This window comes from Ailuropoda melanoleuca, chromosome 2 (genome assembly GCF_002007445.2).
Source record: "Ailuropoda melanoleuca isolate Jingjing chromosome 2, ASM200744v2, whole genome shotgun sequence".
NCBI lineage: Eukaryota > Metazoa > Chordata > Mammalia > Carnivora > Ursidae > Ailuropoda > Ailuropoda melanoleuca.
Window position 1 is genome coordinate 129247102 of NC_048219.1, and position 16590 is coordinate 129263691.

The window sequence follows — 16590 nt, forward strand, 5'->3', positions numbered from 1 at the left end:
TAAAGGTTTTTCCATTTTAATTAGCTGTAAGATAAAGAGAAGGAATCTACATCTGTTATTTATTTTATAACTTTCATAGCACTTAAAATAATATAGCACATTCATCAGTGAATTAATAAAAACTTTATGAGAAAATAACCCCAGGTGAAAATTTATTCCTATTTTTCCCTGTACCATACAACAACCACAAATAATAGTATAAAGTACAATTAATGTTTATATATCACTTTGTAGCTCTCTTAAATCTATTATTTGACATGATAACAACAAAAGAACTTATATAGAGCGTATTAAAATTCTTTTGTAGAAAGAAAGTTCAGGGTCCAGACAGGTTAAGTGGTAGGGCCTGAATAGAAACTGAGGTCCATAACTACAAATTCAATAAATGTTATTTAATCTGAGAGGCCTAAAATTAAAATGAAAAGTTTCCTATAATCTATTCTTATAAACCTTATAAAGACATTTAATTCTTAAAGTATTTTTAATGTGCCTGATATATAAAGTATTATGTTTAACACTAAGAATCAAAAAGTACATGACAATTATAAAACTTAAATAATATGAACAGTATATCTATCAACTGCCAAGATAATGGTATAATTACTTGGTTTTCTAGGAGTTCACAGATAGTAAAAATTAGTTCCACTTACATAAGCTAAAGAATTATTTGTAAAAGGGCTAGAACTTGAGCTGGATGAAGAAAGGTGAAATTTAGATGGCAAAGAAAAGGCAAATTAGCATTACATTGAACAGAATTTGACAAAACAAAGCATGCAAAGAAGGAGGAATGCACATGTTAAGCAATGGTGAGCAGACTTGTCTATGCTAATTCATATTGGAAAACAGTATAAAGATATTTTGAAGTCAGATTTATAGAAGGCCTTGAATGCTTGAATGCTAGGTTGTATACAGACTTATTACATCATCTTATCAGCAATAGGGAGTCATTCAAAGTTTTGGAGTAGAGACATGACATGACGACAGAATGTAATAGAAGGAAGAGACTGTATATAGAGAAGTTGGGGACAGGTGTAATAATCCACATACGTATTAATAAAGAACTGATTTCAGCAGTGTTGCAAAGAGATTAACTTTAGCCATTCTGAAGGAAAGTTGATGCCCTAGATAACTTCAAGTTTACATGCCCAGGTGATTGAGATTGATGTAGCCCTTAAATCACATTGAAGAATATGTAATTGGTCTGCAGCAGGGCTTGTTTTTTTTTTTTTCCCCCCCTTAAGATGTAAGATGTAAGATGATTCTTACAGATAAGGCAAAGAGACGTGCCTGGGTACTTCTTTACCGCTCTTAAGCTTTACCAAGGCTCTGCATCTAACAAGTGACTCACAATTTTACAACATTTCTGTAATTTTAAGATTTAAAATTAGATCTCTAAAGATATATGCACTTTTATGTTTACTGCAGCATTATTTTTTAAGTTTTTTTTTTTAAATTCCAGTTAGTTATCATACAGTGTTTTGGGTGTACAATTTAGTGATTCAATACTTATATACAATACTCGGTGCTCATCACAAGTGCCCTCCTTAATACTCCACCGATTTCACCCGTCCCCACACCCACCTCCCCTCTGGGAACCATCAGTGTGTTCTCTACAGTCAATAGTCTGTTTCTTGGTTTGCCTCTCTCTTTTATTCTCCTATGTTCATCTGTTTTATTTCTTAAATTCCACATGAGTGAAATCCTATGGTATTTGTCTTTCTCTGACTGGCTTATTTCACTTAGCGTAATACTCTCTAGCTCCATCCACGTCACTGCAAATGGCAAGATTTCATTCTTTTTTATGGCTGAGTTATACTCCACTCTGTGTGTGTGTGTGTGTGTGTGTGTGTGTGTGTGTGTGTGTGTATACCACTTCTTCTTTACCCATTCATCAGTATATGGACATTTTGGCTCTTTCCATAATTTGGCTATTATAAATAATGCTGCTATAAACACTGGGGTGCATGTACCCCTTTGAGTCTCTATTTTTGTATTCTCTGGGTAAATACCTAGTAATGCAATTGCTAGAATGTAGGGTAGTTCTACTTTTAACTTTCTGAGGAAGCTCCACACTGTTTTCCACTGGCTGCACCAGTTTGCATTCCCACCAACAGTGTAAGAGGGCTGCCCCTTCTCCACATCCTCACCAACACTTGTTTCTTGTGTTGTTAATTTTACCCATTCTGACAGCTGTGAGGTGATATCTCATTGTGGTTCCGATTTGTATTTCTCTGACGATGAGTGATTTGTGCATTTTTCATGTGTCTGTTCGCAATCTGTATGTCTTTTTTGGGAAAATGTCTATTCATATCTTCTGCCCATTTTTTTAATTGGACTGTGCTTTTTGAGTATTTGAGTCTTATAAGTTCTTCATATATTTTTGATACTAATCCTTTATCACGTATGTCATTTCTAAATATCTTTTCCAATTCCATAGGTTGTCTTTTAGTTTTATTGATTGTTTCCTTCACTGTGCAGAAGCTTTTTATTTTGATAAAGTCCTGATAGTTTATTTTTGCTTTTGTTTCCCTTGCCTCAGGAGACATATGTAGTAAGAAGCTGCTATGGCTGGTGTCAGAGAGGTTACTGCCTGTATTCTCCTTTAGGATTTTAATGGTTTCCCTCTTACATTTAGGTCCTTAATCCATTTTGACTTTATTTTCATGTATGGTGTAAGAAAGTGATCCAGTTTCATTCTTTTGCATGTAGCGTTAATTTTTAATAGCCAAGATATTGAAGCAACCCAAGTGTCCATCAATAGGTGAATGAGTAAGAAGATGTGGCATACACAGACACACACACACAGAGGATATTACTCAGCTATAAAAAAGAATAAAATCTTGCCATTTGGAACAACATGTATAGGACTAGAAGGTATAGTCCTAGGTGAAATAAGTCAGTCAGAAAAAGACAAATACCATAGGATTTGACTCATATGTGGAATTTAAGAATCAAAACAAATGAACAAATAAAAAATGAGACAAAAAAACCCCAGACTCTTTAAATACAGAGAACAAACTGGTGGCTGCCAGAGTGAAGGTGGGTTGGGGGATAAATGAAATAAAGGGGATCAAGAGTACACTTATCTTGGGGCACCTGGGTGGCTCAGTCAGTTAAGCACCCGACTTCAGCTCAGGTCATGATTTCAGGGTCCTGGGATTGAGCCCCAGGTCAAGCCCTACGTTGAGGCCTGTGCTCAGCGCGGAGTCTGCTTCTCCCTCTGCCCCTCCCCCTGCTCCTGTTCTCTCTCTCTCTCAAATAAATAAAATCTTTAAAAAAAAAAAAAGAGTACACTTATCCTGATGAGCACTGAGTAATGTATAGAACTGTTGAATCATTATATTGTATACCTGAAACTGATATAATACTATGTTAATCAAATTTAAATAAAAAATAGATTTCTATACTAAAACTTGCATTTAATTTCATTCTGAACAAGCTCCTCCTCTTGTCTTCTTTGATTCAGTTTTTTAAAAAATCACAATGTTTCTGCTGAGGATTAATTCATCAAATTTATCTTGATTCCATTTATATAATATACAATAATTTCTCATAGGAATTCTACCTTTATGATATCATGGTCTTCCCATGTTCCTTGTTTGCACCTGAGCTTAGGGCCTCCCTACTTTTTATCTAGGTTACTAGAATGATTCCACAATTGATTTTTCACCCCCTTTTTTGCCAATCCAATGTGTACTTAACTCCCAGATTATTTTAGTGTAGTTCCCCTGCCTATTAGTCTCTGCCTTCAAAGCTCATAGTCTAGTGATAGAGATGGCCAAAAATTGTGATAAAATATTAAAGTAGGCTATAAACATTTCCCTGTTTTGAGCCTTTTAGGCACTTCGTGTTTATACCTTTGATTGGCTCTGACTTTACTCTGATTTGCAAAGTTCTAACTTTTCCTAGAGTTGCCTTTGGTACCATCCCTGGGTTGGAAAGCAAGTATATTGGGATATAGGTCTACCTGGAAAGGCTGGGAGTTCCCCAGATACATCAATCAGAAAAATTCTATTTTTATTAGATATTGGGGTTCTACCTAAGATTTTTAAATTTTTAATTTATTTAAACTAAAACAAAACTAAAAAAACAGTTAACGCATTTAAGACATTTCTTCTACCACCCCCCCACACACACACCTCTGGCAACCACCAATCTGTTCATTGTATCTATGAGCTTGGTTTACTTTTCTTTTTCTTTTATTATTTTTTGAGATTACACATATAAGAGAGATCATGTGGTATTTGTCTTTCTCTGTCTGACTTCACTTAGCATAATGTCCTTGAGGTCCATCCATGTTGTGGCAAATAGCAAGATTTCATTCTTTTTTATGGCTAAGTAACATTCCATATGGTGTGTGTGTGTGTGTGTGTGTGTGTGTAGATCACATCATCTTTATCCATTCATTCATTGATGGACACACGGGTTGTTTCCATATCCTGGAATAATATGTGAATGATATGGAATAATTTGTGAATAATACTGCAGTGAACATGGGGGCACATATGCCTTTTTGGGTTAGTGTTTTCATTTTCTTCAGATAAATACCCAGAAGTAGAATTGCTGGATCATATGATAGTTCTATTTTTAATTTTTTGAGGAACCTTCATATTCTTTTCCATAGGCTTTACCAATTTACATCTCCACCAACAAGAGTTCTCTTTTCTTCACATTGTCACCAACACTTGTAATTTCTTGTCTTCTTGACTCTAGCCATTCTAACGGGTATGAAGTGAGATCTCATTGTGATTTTGATTTGCATTTCTTTGATGATTAATGATATTGAGCACCTTTTCCTATGCCTGTTGGCCATCTGTATGTTTTCTTGGGGAAAAAGGTCCATTCAGATCTGCCCATATTTTTAATCAGATCGTTTTTCTGCTTTGAGTCACATGAGTTCTTTATATACTTTGGTTATTAGTCCCTTATCAGATATAAGATTTGCAAATATTTTGCCCACTCAGTAGATCGCCTTTTCATTTCAATGATGGTTTCCTTTGCTGTGCAAAAACTTTTTAGATTCATGTAGTCTCATTTATTTATTACTGTTTTTTCCATGCTTAAAATATTTTTATTTTAAAATATTTTATGTAAAAAGTTAAAAAAGGAACTCACCACACTAGTCTGTAAAATCAACATGCTGGCCCATCAAGATCCAATTTTTAAAAAGAAATAAAAGGCAGCTGAAGTTTCCATGCACCCTCCCTGACTCCATTAGCAACTCCTGCGCTGGGAAGGCAGAGCATGAGCTTCACGTATCATTCCAGTACATGACTTCATACTCTTACTTCATATAATTTGAAGCCATAGGAAAGATATTATTGTGTAAAACAACACTGTTTACTATATGCCAACAAAGCCTACATGTCAGCCACTACTCTAAGTACTTTACATGCATTATTACCTGCCCCCTGCAAAAGATTTTTATTTTTAAAAAAGGGTGGTTCCATTGCTAAAAACAACTACATAAAAATTTGGGTGTGGACATCTATGTGATTAATCAATCCTCTCTTTCCACTGGACTATTAAACTACTACAAGGCATGGATTGTGTTTTATATAACTTTGAACCTCCTGCAGTACCTAAAAATGCCTGGCATAAAGCGGGTGTTCAAAAAAAAAATGTGTTGAGAGAAGTTTTTGCCTACATGCATCACCATGGAGCCATAGCTACATACTCGAACTTATAAGCACCTGACATAATACTCTCAGTCCCATCAGAACGTTAACATTTGGAAACACCCGAACACACAGTTCTAAAAAGTTCAATTCCAGACAGTTTATTCTAGCACATAAATGCACTGTGTACAGAGTTAGTTAGTGCAACACAAGTGGAGGCAGCAAGAGAATAGTCTAAAGGTAAAACATCAAGGATTGTGTGGTAACACAAAATCGAGAAAGAAAAAAGTATAATGGAGAAGGAGGTGATCATAAATTTCAAACATCAACAAGATTTCAAGATGAATGAGGATTATGACAAGGATCTTAGTTTAAGCAAGTTATCTCCAGGGGTACTGTCAGGATGGATGCTTGATGCAAAGGTTGAAGAATAAACCACATGTTAAAAAATTTGACAATGGGAAGGGAGAAAAAAGTGGAGAAGCAGCTATAAAGGATAATACAGGTGAAGATCCTTGTCTGCTAAATTAGAAAAGAATAGTTTATGTTCGATGTCAGAAAGAGCGGCAGAAAAGAAATCATGAACAGGGAAAGAATATTTATCAGCAAAAGAGGCATTATGAGTTCAAAAGGAATGGAAATCAAGGTCTTACAATGTTTACCCATAAAGCGAATTTGATTCTGGAAGCACAAAATATATTGAAGAAGTGACAGGGTTTTAGAAAATATGGTTTCTTATATTATCTTGTAACAGATTAATAGTTCCTACCTTCACCACTCTCCATGCCTTCTACAAAAATCCCCCCACACTGGGGAAGAATCCAGTACCGGCGTCTGTAACGATCCTGGCCAAACATCATCGAACGCAAAGAGTGAGAAGCGTCAAAGAGCTTCCTTCTGTACTGACTCTGTTGCTGTTAAAAAATGATGAATATAATTAAGCTATGGGTGTCAAATGCTTTAAAAATTAATATATAAGTGACTTTACACTTATTATGCCTTTAATAAGCAGATAAATTTCACTACTGGGAACAGACAGCAAAAGAGCTAAATATTACATGCCTGACTTCAATTTCAGTAACACTTATAAAATTAGAAATTTTGAAAGTAACTGGAATATTTTTGTTACCATGGATTAAGGAGATGCTTTATTTTATCAGTTATCTTATAGTAAAGCTCATCTTATGCTTGATAATAAACAATGTGATCAAGTATTTTACTGGCCAGAACAAACTGGTTCAATTCTATTGATTATATAGTGCATGACAAATAATTCTCACATATGCAATTGACCATATCTGTATTTGCTTATTTTTATACTCATACTGTAAACCGAGGCAACATACAACTAAGTTTTGGGATAAATTTGAGATGACTCTAACATTGATATAATATATAGGTATCTCATAATATTAATCTCATAATACTTTCAAAAATTCATTTTTTACAAAAGTTCATTTAAAACTTCATTAATGCTACTGAAATTCAATTTTCAATTGAATATTTTAAGTGAGAAGTACACAAATATATAGTTTATAAATCCAATGCAAATAAAATACACAAATATAGTAGTAATGTAAAATAAAAGATGCTGAAACTATTACCATGATATTTGATTGAACTTTAAAAGTAATTACCTCCAAGAAATAAAACCATACATTTACTTTCATTTTGTATTTAAATGAAGAGCTAAAGAATATGGCCCTGATTAAGTTTAAGCTTTTAACCTTGGCATTAAACTTTTAAGGTTTAATTGTGAGACTGTTTCTAGAGCTCCTCATTTTAATTACTTATAAAAAAGCTTGTTTTTATTTAGCAGCCAGAAGAACTAATCCCATATAAGGTGGATCTTTTAAACACTGCAAAAAAGATGTTAACTATAATCTGAAAAGTGCTTACTTTACTCAGTTTTTCAATCTGTTTTTCTAGCTCTTCAACACTTGCTGCTTGGTCACCTTCATCCTATACATAACAAAATACAGTATCATTTATCTGTTTTGAAGATTTCTTTAATCAATCAGCAAATATTTAATGAAAGTCTCCTATACACAAAGTACTAGGATAGGCACTATGGAAACAGGTAAGATTCAGTTGTTGCTCTTTATAAATAAAATAATCTGCTAGGGAGACAAAATATTAACACTAAAAAATAAAACCCATCAAATATAGTAGGCAACTATAAGGATCTCAAGATAGGTAGAGATTAAGAATCATGGGGTTCAGGGGAGGGTGTGATTTATTCTAGTGGGAATCTATACCAAGAAAGGCTACATGGAAGAAGTTGTGTTTTTGTTGTTGCTATTGTTGCTTTTGTTTCAAGAAGTTGTGTTTTAATCAGCTATTGAAAAATGGTTAGGAATTGATCAATGAGAGAAAAGAAGGCAGGGCATTCCAGAAAGTTTGACACATGACCTGAAAGGTACATCAAGAGATAATGTGGGAGATGAGGCATGGATGAGTTGAGGGCTAAACTGTGGAGAGCTGTAAATGCTTGGCAATGGACAATAATATCCTTTGAGGGAGGTTAAACATCAGAACTATGCTTTACAAAGATTAATCTGATAACAGTTGTAAGATGGCCTGGAGCAGGGAAAGGACTAGAATTGGCAAATCTTTTTAGTAGATCCCTGCAGTGATACAAGAGGGAAGGAGAATGTGGGCCTCCCTGGTGTCAAAGAGATAGAAATGAGGAAAGCAAAGGGATGTAAGAGATATTACATAATTAGAACTGCTAAGCCCTGACAAGTCTGGGATCTGAGGCAGGGAAGGGTGAGGGAGAGGAAGGAAAGAGTAAATTATGATATTAAGGCTTTAAATCTGGGAACTGCAAAAATACCGCTACCATTAATCAAAAGAGTCATTTTTAGAGCAAAGAAGGTTAAGTTATATTTTGAACACATTGAGCTTTTAGAAGAAAAAATTATCTCTACTATGTATAGTACTAATTTCATAAGTGGAAAGTACATATATGGTTATATGAATTTTTTCATTCTAGAAAATAAATATAGGAAAACTAGCCCCAAATTATATTTGAGAGGGAAAGCATGAGGTAATAGAAGGTGTACGTGCTTCCTTGAATCTCAGGGGCACTATCATATAGGCAAATTACTTAACTCTTCTAAGACTGTTTTGTTATATGTAAATTGATCATAACATCATCTGTAACATGGGATTTTTGTGAGAACTAAATAAGAACACATCTGAAAGCAACTAGGCATAGTTCCTGGCATTGAATATATATATATGATTACTTTCGTTTTTTCTGAAAATTGTGCTTTAATGAGAAGATGCAGGTACATCTTAGGATAAAAAACCAGAAACTTATTTTTGATGTTCACTTTCTTTAAGTATTGTTACAAAGCCACACTGCCACCAACTACTCACGTACGGGTATTTCTACAACGGTATGGTTATCGCCCCAGTAAAAGGAAGTGAAAGGAAAATCTCAACAGTTTTACCATTATCTATCATTTATCCACTCCTTATCCAAATTTAGTGAACCAAGTTACAAAAGCATTCAGGCATACTTTTTGTGTGCCTAATAGAAATATGATTTCTGGGGCGCCTGGGTGGCACAGCGGTTAAGCGTCTGCCTTCGGCTCAGGGCGTGATCCCGGAGTTGTGGGATCGAGCCCCACGTCAGGCTCCTCTGCTATGAGCCTGCTTCTTCCTCTCCCACTCCCCCTGCTTGTGTTCCCTCTCTCGCTGGCTGTCTCTATCTCTGTCGAATAAATTAATAAAATCTTAAAAAAAAAAAAAAAAGAAATATGATTTCTATGATAATAATATGATTTCTATTTGGGATTTTAAAAAAACCTAAAATCTTTAAGTCTTGACTCTCAAATAGGTATTTACATATCTATAGGATTCTAAACTGATCTTTTGACCAAAGGATAAATGTTTGATAATTTGCTTATGTAAAAATACAATTCAATCAACAAATATTTGAAATAAGACACTGAAGTACCTATGTATCAGCCAAATTAACTAGCTGCCCTGTCTAAGACTCTTCCCATGATGGAAAAGACATAAAATATAAACTAAAGTTTTATTTAAAGGAGCTCTGGCTAATAGTCCTTATAATTTTAAGAGAGTGAAGGAACTTGAAAGACCAGAGAGAAAGGCAACAACAAAATTAAGAACAGAATCCCTGCCCTGGTTCTCCATGGTTTATCATCCAACAGAGAGGGCCATTATATGTCCCCGTATGCTGGAGTTTAACTGTCCACATAACCTTACATGCCTAATTGTGAAGTTAAGGCTCACAAAAGTTTCAACATAAATCTAAGTATTAGAGAGACTCCATGTATTCAAGGAATGAAAAGTGAGAAGAGGGGATCATGTTTGAGACAAAGAGCTATCTATGACTTAGTCAAGGGCAGTATTTTCTTTTTTTTTACTGTATTTTTTATAATAATTTGTTATTATATTACGTTAGTCACCATACAGTACATCCCTAGTTTGTGATGTAAAGTTCCATAATTCATTACTTGCATATAACACCCAGTGCACCATGCAATACGTGCCCTGCTTAATACCTATCACCAGCCTATCCCATTCCCCCACCCCCCTCCCCTCTGAAGCCCTCAGTTTGTTTCCCAGAGTCGAATGTCTCTCATGGTTCATTCCCCCTTCTGTTTACCCCCCCTTTCTTCTTCCCTGTCTTCTCCTACCGATCTTCCTAGTTCTTATGTTCCATAGATGAGAGAAATCATATGATAATTGTCTTTCTCTGCTTGACTTATTTCGCTTAGCATTATCTCCTCCAGTCCCATCCATGTTGCTGCAAATGTTGAGAAATCGTTCTTTTTGATGGCTGAGTAATATTCCATTGTATTATGGACATCTTCTTAATCCAGTCATCTGTTGAAGGGCATCTCAGCTCCTTCCACGATTTAGCTATTGTGGACAATGCTGCTATGAACATTGGGGTGCATATGGCCCTTCTCTTCACTACATCTGTATCTTTGGGGTAAATACCCAATAGTGCAATTGCTGGGTCATAAGGTAGCTCTATCTTTAACTTTCTGAGGGACCTCCACACTGTTTTCCAAAGCGGCTGTACCAACTTGCATTCCCACCAACAGTGTAAGAGGGATCCCCTTTCTCCACATCCTCTCCAACATTTGTTGTTTCCTGCCTTGTCAATTTTTGCCATTCTAACTGGTGTAAGGTGGTATCTCAGTGTGGTTTTGATTTGAATTTCCCTGATGGCTAATGATTTTGAACATTTTTCATGTGTCTGTTAGCCATTTGTATGTCTTCATTGTAAAAGTGTCTGTTCATATCTTCTGCCCATTTTTTGATTTGTTAATTTGTTTCCCGTGTATTGAGTCTGAGAAGTTCTTTGTAGATCTTGGATACTAATCTTTTATCTGTAGTGTCATTTGCAAATATCTTCTCCCATTCCATGGGCTGCCTCTTAGTTTTTTTGACTCTTTCCCTGGCTGTGCAGAAGCTTTTTCTAACTGAAAGAGATCATGTGGGTCTCTGCAATTAATCCTTTAAGAAGTAAAACTACTGACATGACCTATACTTTAATCAAGAGGCGAAATCTATTTCTGGAGGAATAATGTGCCTATCTTATCAGTCAGATTCATTAAATAGTTAAAATTATATTTAATAGGAAATTGAGAAGTGGCTGCCAGTTCTTCATTATGAAGAGTAGCTCTCAAATCATTTATAGGAAATGCTAATTTGCCTTCTTAGGTCCTAAAATATTTATTATTTGTAAAAGCTTTTAAACTGTTCACTCATGTTAGTAACAAGCTATACATTTGCCAGGATTTTGATCAATGAAACCCTACAATCTAATTAACTCTATAGTTCAACACTCACAAAAAAATAAAGTACCACTTTAAATAATACATCTGGTCTAAGAAACATTAATAATGATTTTTAAATAATTAACAATGATTTTTAATCTCCCTTAAAAAAATGAATGGTTTGTTAATTTTCCGTGTGAAAAAAGCAGCCAGGCAAAACAAATAATTTCTGTAAATAAACTCTAATTTAGTGGGATAACTACCCAGTAGAATACACTGAAATCCCAATACAGAGTTTTAAAATTTATGAGGGTTAACACTTCAAAACAATTTATAACATTAAGTGCTAAACAGTGATCCTAATTCTATGAAAAGGTGATTAATATTGGTCAGAAAGGTTTAATTCCTTCTACAGAGACAGCTCCACTCGCCAAATGAAGCAGACTGGTTATAAATGGTATCTTTTGTTTGAGTAATTACAATTCTGATATCCAAAATTACATACCCTTCACATTATTTATCACAGCATGAACATATATGATCAAGTGGTTTCAAAAGTACAACATTAGTAAATAATTAATTTCTGCAAGGAATGTCAATGTAGTCTCCTTTTCAGATTGGTACTCAAAAGAAGTAAAGCCATTCTAGTGATTTTTATCATTTTGGTTTAAAATATAACATGGGGAAAAATTTATGAAAACATTTTGCATCTATGCTCTTTTCATTCAAGAGAATTGTATGGCACATGATCTTGTACGTTCCTCCACATTATCAAGATTCAGTCAAAATTTTGATTCAGTAATTCATCATTGGTCTTGATTAGGTAATATTTTCATACATTCTATCAATAAATTCATCCCTCTAAGTCTTCTTTCCTTATTTCTCCAGCAGTACTTAGTTGGTGCAGGAAAGGAAAAGGATTCTTTCTCGAGGGGCGCCTAGGTGGCTCAGTTGGTTGGGCATCTGCCTTCGGCTCAGGTCATGATCCTGGGGTCCTGGGATGGAGTCCTGTATCACGTTCCTTGCTCAGCAGGGAGCGTGCTTCTCCCTCTGCCTGCTACTCCCCGTGTTTGTGCACACTCTTTCCCTCTCTGACAAGTGAATAAATAAAATCTTAAAAAAAAAAAAAGAATTCTTTCTCAACTTCCTTAGCTAAATACTCCTGGAATGGAGGGCAGGAGGAATGATTGACAGTATATTGTCTTTTGAGCATCATTCTGCAGGCTTATCAGTATCTCTAGCATTCTTTTCTGATAAGTGAACTTTAACCTTTATGTTCCTTTTATACATGTCTATTTCTGTGACTTATGGTAGCTTCCCTAAACACACACACACACACACACACACACACACACACACACACACACACTCACATACACACACCTCTATGACCTTGCCTTCTTCCCTGTAGCCTACTCTTCAAAGCTAGCCCCTCCACCTTGACTGAAAATCCTCCAAAATGTTTAGGGACCTTATACCATTAATTATTCTCCTCATCTCTTTAATCTTCAACCCCCCCCTCTTATTTTGTTGACTCTGTTCAACCAAAGATCATCTCGTACTCTTACACATCTGAAAAATCCTTGGTCTTTGTCTACCTCTAGAAACTAACATCCTTTCTTCTGAGGCACAATGCTTAAAGCATTCATTTTCACTTTCTCACTTTCTATTTTTCTCCTTCATAGCCTGGCTTCCACTCCTACCCCTCTAACGAAACTGTGCTGGCACTAGTTACCAGGGAGTCCACATTGCCAAATTCAGGAAACACTTTCAGTCCTCCGCACATGAGTTTCCTGCTGCCTTAAAACTGTTCATCACTGTCTCCTTTTTGAAATGTTTGACGCGAATGGAAGAGAGTTAACATTGTGGGCCTGACTGCTATCCTTTGAAAGGCTTGCTCATAAGATTGGCCCTTGGTGTCTGGGAACTTGGATTTTGAAGGGTTTACTTCACTTTGACAAGACTGGCTTGCTAAACTGTGCTAACAATGTGGTTCATACTTTTCTTCTGGGAGTCTAGAATTTTGGCCCATGCTATGCAGGGGGTGCCAGCCCCCTAGTAAAAACTCTGGGCACCAAGTCTCAAATGGGCTTTTCTAGTATACAACATTTCATGTATGTCACAACTTATTGCTGGAAGAAATAAGCCTATTCATGTGTCACTCCCTAGGAAAAGACTCTTAGAAGGTTGAGCCTGGTTTCTTCTGGATTTTGGCCCTTATGTCTTTTCTGGTTGTGCTTTGTTTCCTTTTGCTCTAAAATTCATAGACATAGCATGACTAGATTCTGAGTTCTGTGAGTTCTCCTACTAAATCAGTGAGTCTGGAGGTGATCTTGGGGATCCCTGACCCACTACAGAAATCTCCTACCTCTTTATTTCTTCTTCAGCAAAAAGCCTTGTGAGATTTTAAATACTGATGTTCCCTGGGGTTCTAGCCTCAGTCTACTACTCTATTCACTAAATCAATCCCCCTGTGAAAACTTATCCACTTCATGATTTTAGATTAATGTCTATGTGCTAATAACCTCCAGATTTATATTTTCAAGACTGACCTTTTCTTCAGGCTTCAGAATCTCAAATCCAACTGACTGCTGAACTTCTGCATAGGCACTTCAAACTCAACAAGTCTAAAATAGGCTACCATCATTTTCTATCTTCCACTATCTGTTTCCTCCTCCCATCGTCCCCTACCATCTATTTAATCTGCTTCTCCTGATTTCACTAGCTCAGTAATGGCAACAACAGCATGCAGTCTCCCAAGGAGATAGTTGGGAATCAATCCTACCCCTCCATCAACCTACACAGCCCATCTTCAAATACTACTCATTCTTCCCACTAAATATTTACTGAATCCTTTCCTCCTTCATCCCAACTACCATTGGTCTAGTTTCAGATCCCTCACAACTCATCTAAACTATTGCACTATCTCCTGACTGATCTTCCCACCTCTGATCATGCCCTACCCAAATCTGTTTCTATCTTCTGCAGAATTGCCATAATGAGTCACTCAAAACTCAAGTCTGACCATGTCTTTACCTTACTGATAACCCTTCAATGGCTTCCTATCACCAAAAAAGTATAAGATCCTAGTACACAGATGTTGGATATGAGGTTCTCTAGCAACACTGAAGCACCTGTAATTCCCTTAAAGCACATTGTGGTTTCAGGCATCTGGGTCCTCGCTCATGCTATTCTTTTTGCCTAGAACACTTTTCTGTAGCTTCGTCCCAGGTCAACATGCAGCCCACCTTGTAGCTCAGCTAAGGAGTCCAGAAAGCCTTTGTGAGAATTTATTCCTCAAAAAGGTTAAATGCCTTTCCTTTGTACCTGACTAGCACATTGTAAATACTGCTATCCAATTAGGGGACACATTACATTTTCTTATTTCAAATATTCCTCAGTAAGAGTGTAAATTATTCATCTTTGATCAAAAGTGCCCAAAGCTAGGCACGTGATAAACTGGTATTTAAGAAATATACCAATCTTACTAAACCTATTAACACTTTTAGGGCATGAAGGATTGTACAAATGTAAGGTACTATGTTACTCAAATGAGAGAGAATACCTGAAGTTAAAGAATCTGCACAGTTCTCTGGAGAATTCTCAAGTCATTATATAAAAAGAAAAAACTTAACTTCTTCTATTCAGTGTAAGTGCCTTCTATGTGTAGGCACTGTATTCAGTATCTACCTAGTTACCACAAAAACCTTTATAAGGCCAATATTCTAACATGCAGTTTTCAGATGAAGAAACTGAGGCAAGTAATTGTCAAAATGGAATTCAAATGCAAATTCATTTGACTCCAAATTCTGTGTTATTTTTCAATATGTTAGGCAGTCTTAGTTAAGTTTAAAAATCAACCTAAATTTGATTACCTCATCTTCACAGATATCAGTCTTCTTTCCTTTTTTGTCTTCTTTATCTTCTTCATCCTCATCATCTTCATCAGCTTGGTCATCACTATCATCGTCGTCATCATCATCAAAATCACTGTCTCCCCCCTTCCTTCTTCGCTTGCGTCCTGGTGTGGGTGTGCCCAACGGATGCTGTTCTTCTCCAAGATCAATGCCACCTGAAGTGTCTCTTTTGCCTGTTTTCTTAGCATGAATGATTCTGAGCCTTTAAATATGAAAAAAATGATGATATGGTAAAGTCTTCTCTCTGTACTTTTTAGAGAGCATAACATTTTTTAAAAAGATTTTATTTATTTATTTGAGAGAGAGAGAGAGCACAAGTAAGGGGAGGGGCAAAGGGAGAAGCAGGCTCAATCCCAGGATCCTGGGATCATGACCTGAGCCAAAGGCAGACACTTAACTGACTGAGCCACTCTGGTGCCCCTTGTTTTTTAAGAGAGAGAGAGAGATGGAGAGCGCACGCATGGGGTAGGGTGAGCGAGGGAAAAAGAGTGAATCTCAAGCAGGCTCCATGTCCAGCATACAACCCGACCCAGGGCTCGATCTCATGACCCTGAGATCATGACCTGATCTGAAATCAAAAGCTGGACATTTAATTGACTGAGCCACCCAGGTGCCCCAAAGAGCACAACATAAGTTTTAAGCAAAAATACCTTCTGGTATTTTTGTCAGTAAGGAATACATCAATGACAATAAAAATTAGAATTAAGGAAGTTTAACAAACATGTTTCCAGAAATTACAGAATGTATTAACTTTCAAGAATTATTCAGGATATCTCTTTGGAATTAGAAAACATTTAAAAAAATTAAACTTAGAAGGCTGAAAAGATTAACTCTAGCAATGCCAAGTGATAATTCCTGATCTCGTACTATAAGACTGGATAAATTTCAATTCAAATTACCACAAAGAAACTATCCTCTTATAGAAGTTGAATAATTTCAGCATTGTATTTCCTGGCAGGAAGCTAATTAAGTTTTAATGCTGAATACATTCGGGTATCTTACACCCTCTGTAAAAGCAAACTTTAATTAGAAAGCAATTAAAAAAAAGTGGTAGTTCCAAACAGATTCTGTTTATGACAAAAGTAACCAGATAGCAACAACAATCTTAGAAAATGTGATTACTTGACTTCTTTGAAATAAAGAAGATAAATGGACTGTTTTCTAAGTTTGAAGAATATGAGCTCAATGAATCTCCTTATTAACTTTTTTCCACTGCAAATTCTGACTCTGAGTTTCATTAATTTCATATTTCATCTTTATTAAGTTTTACCATTTCTAATTCTAAGACAA

The 16590-nt window shown here is 35.9% G+C and overlaps 1 protein-coding gene across 22 annotated transcripts in view; it reads right to left on the reverse strand.

The window, feature by feature from the left end:
- The window catches only part of BAZ2B (bromodomain adjacent to zinc finger domain 2B), a 395156-nt gene that overhangs the window by 30401 nt on the left and 348165 nt on the right, over window positions 1-16590 (reverse strand). For all 22 annotated transcript variants that reach the window (XM_034643322.1, XM_034643377.1, XM_034643371.1 and 19 more), the window contains 3 exons: window positions 15259-15502; window positions 7518-7580; window positions 6388-6532 (listed from right to left, as the gene is read on the reverse strand). In XM_034643322.1, coding sequence (XP_034499213.1) covers window positions 6388-6532; window positions 7518-7580; window positions 15259-15502 — 452 coding nt within the window. The remainder of the gene's footprint in view (window positions 1-6387; window positions 6533-7517; window positions 7581-15258; window positions 15503-16590) is intronic.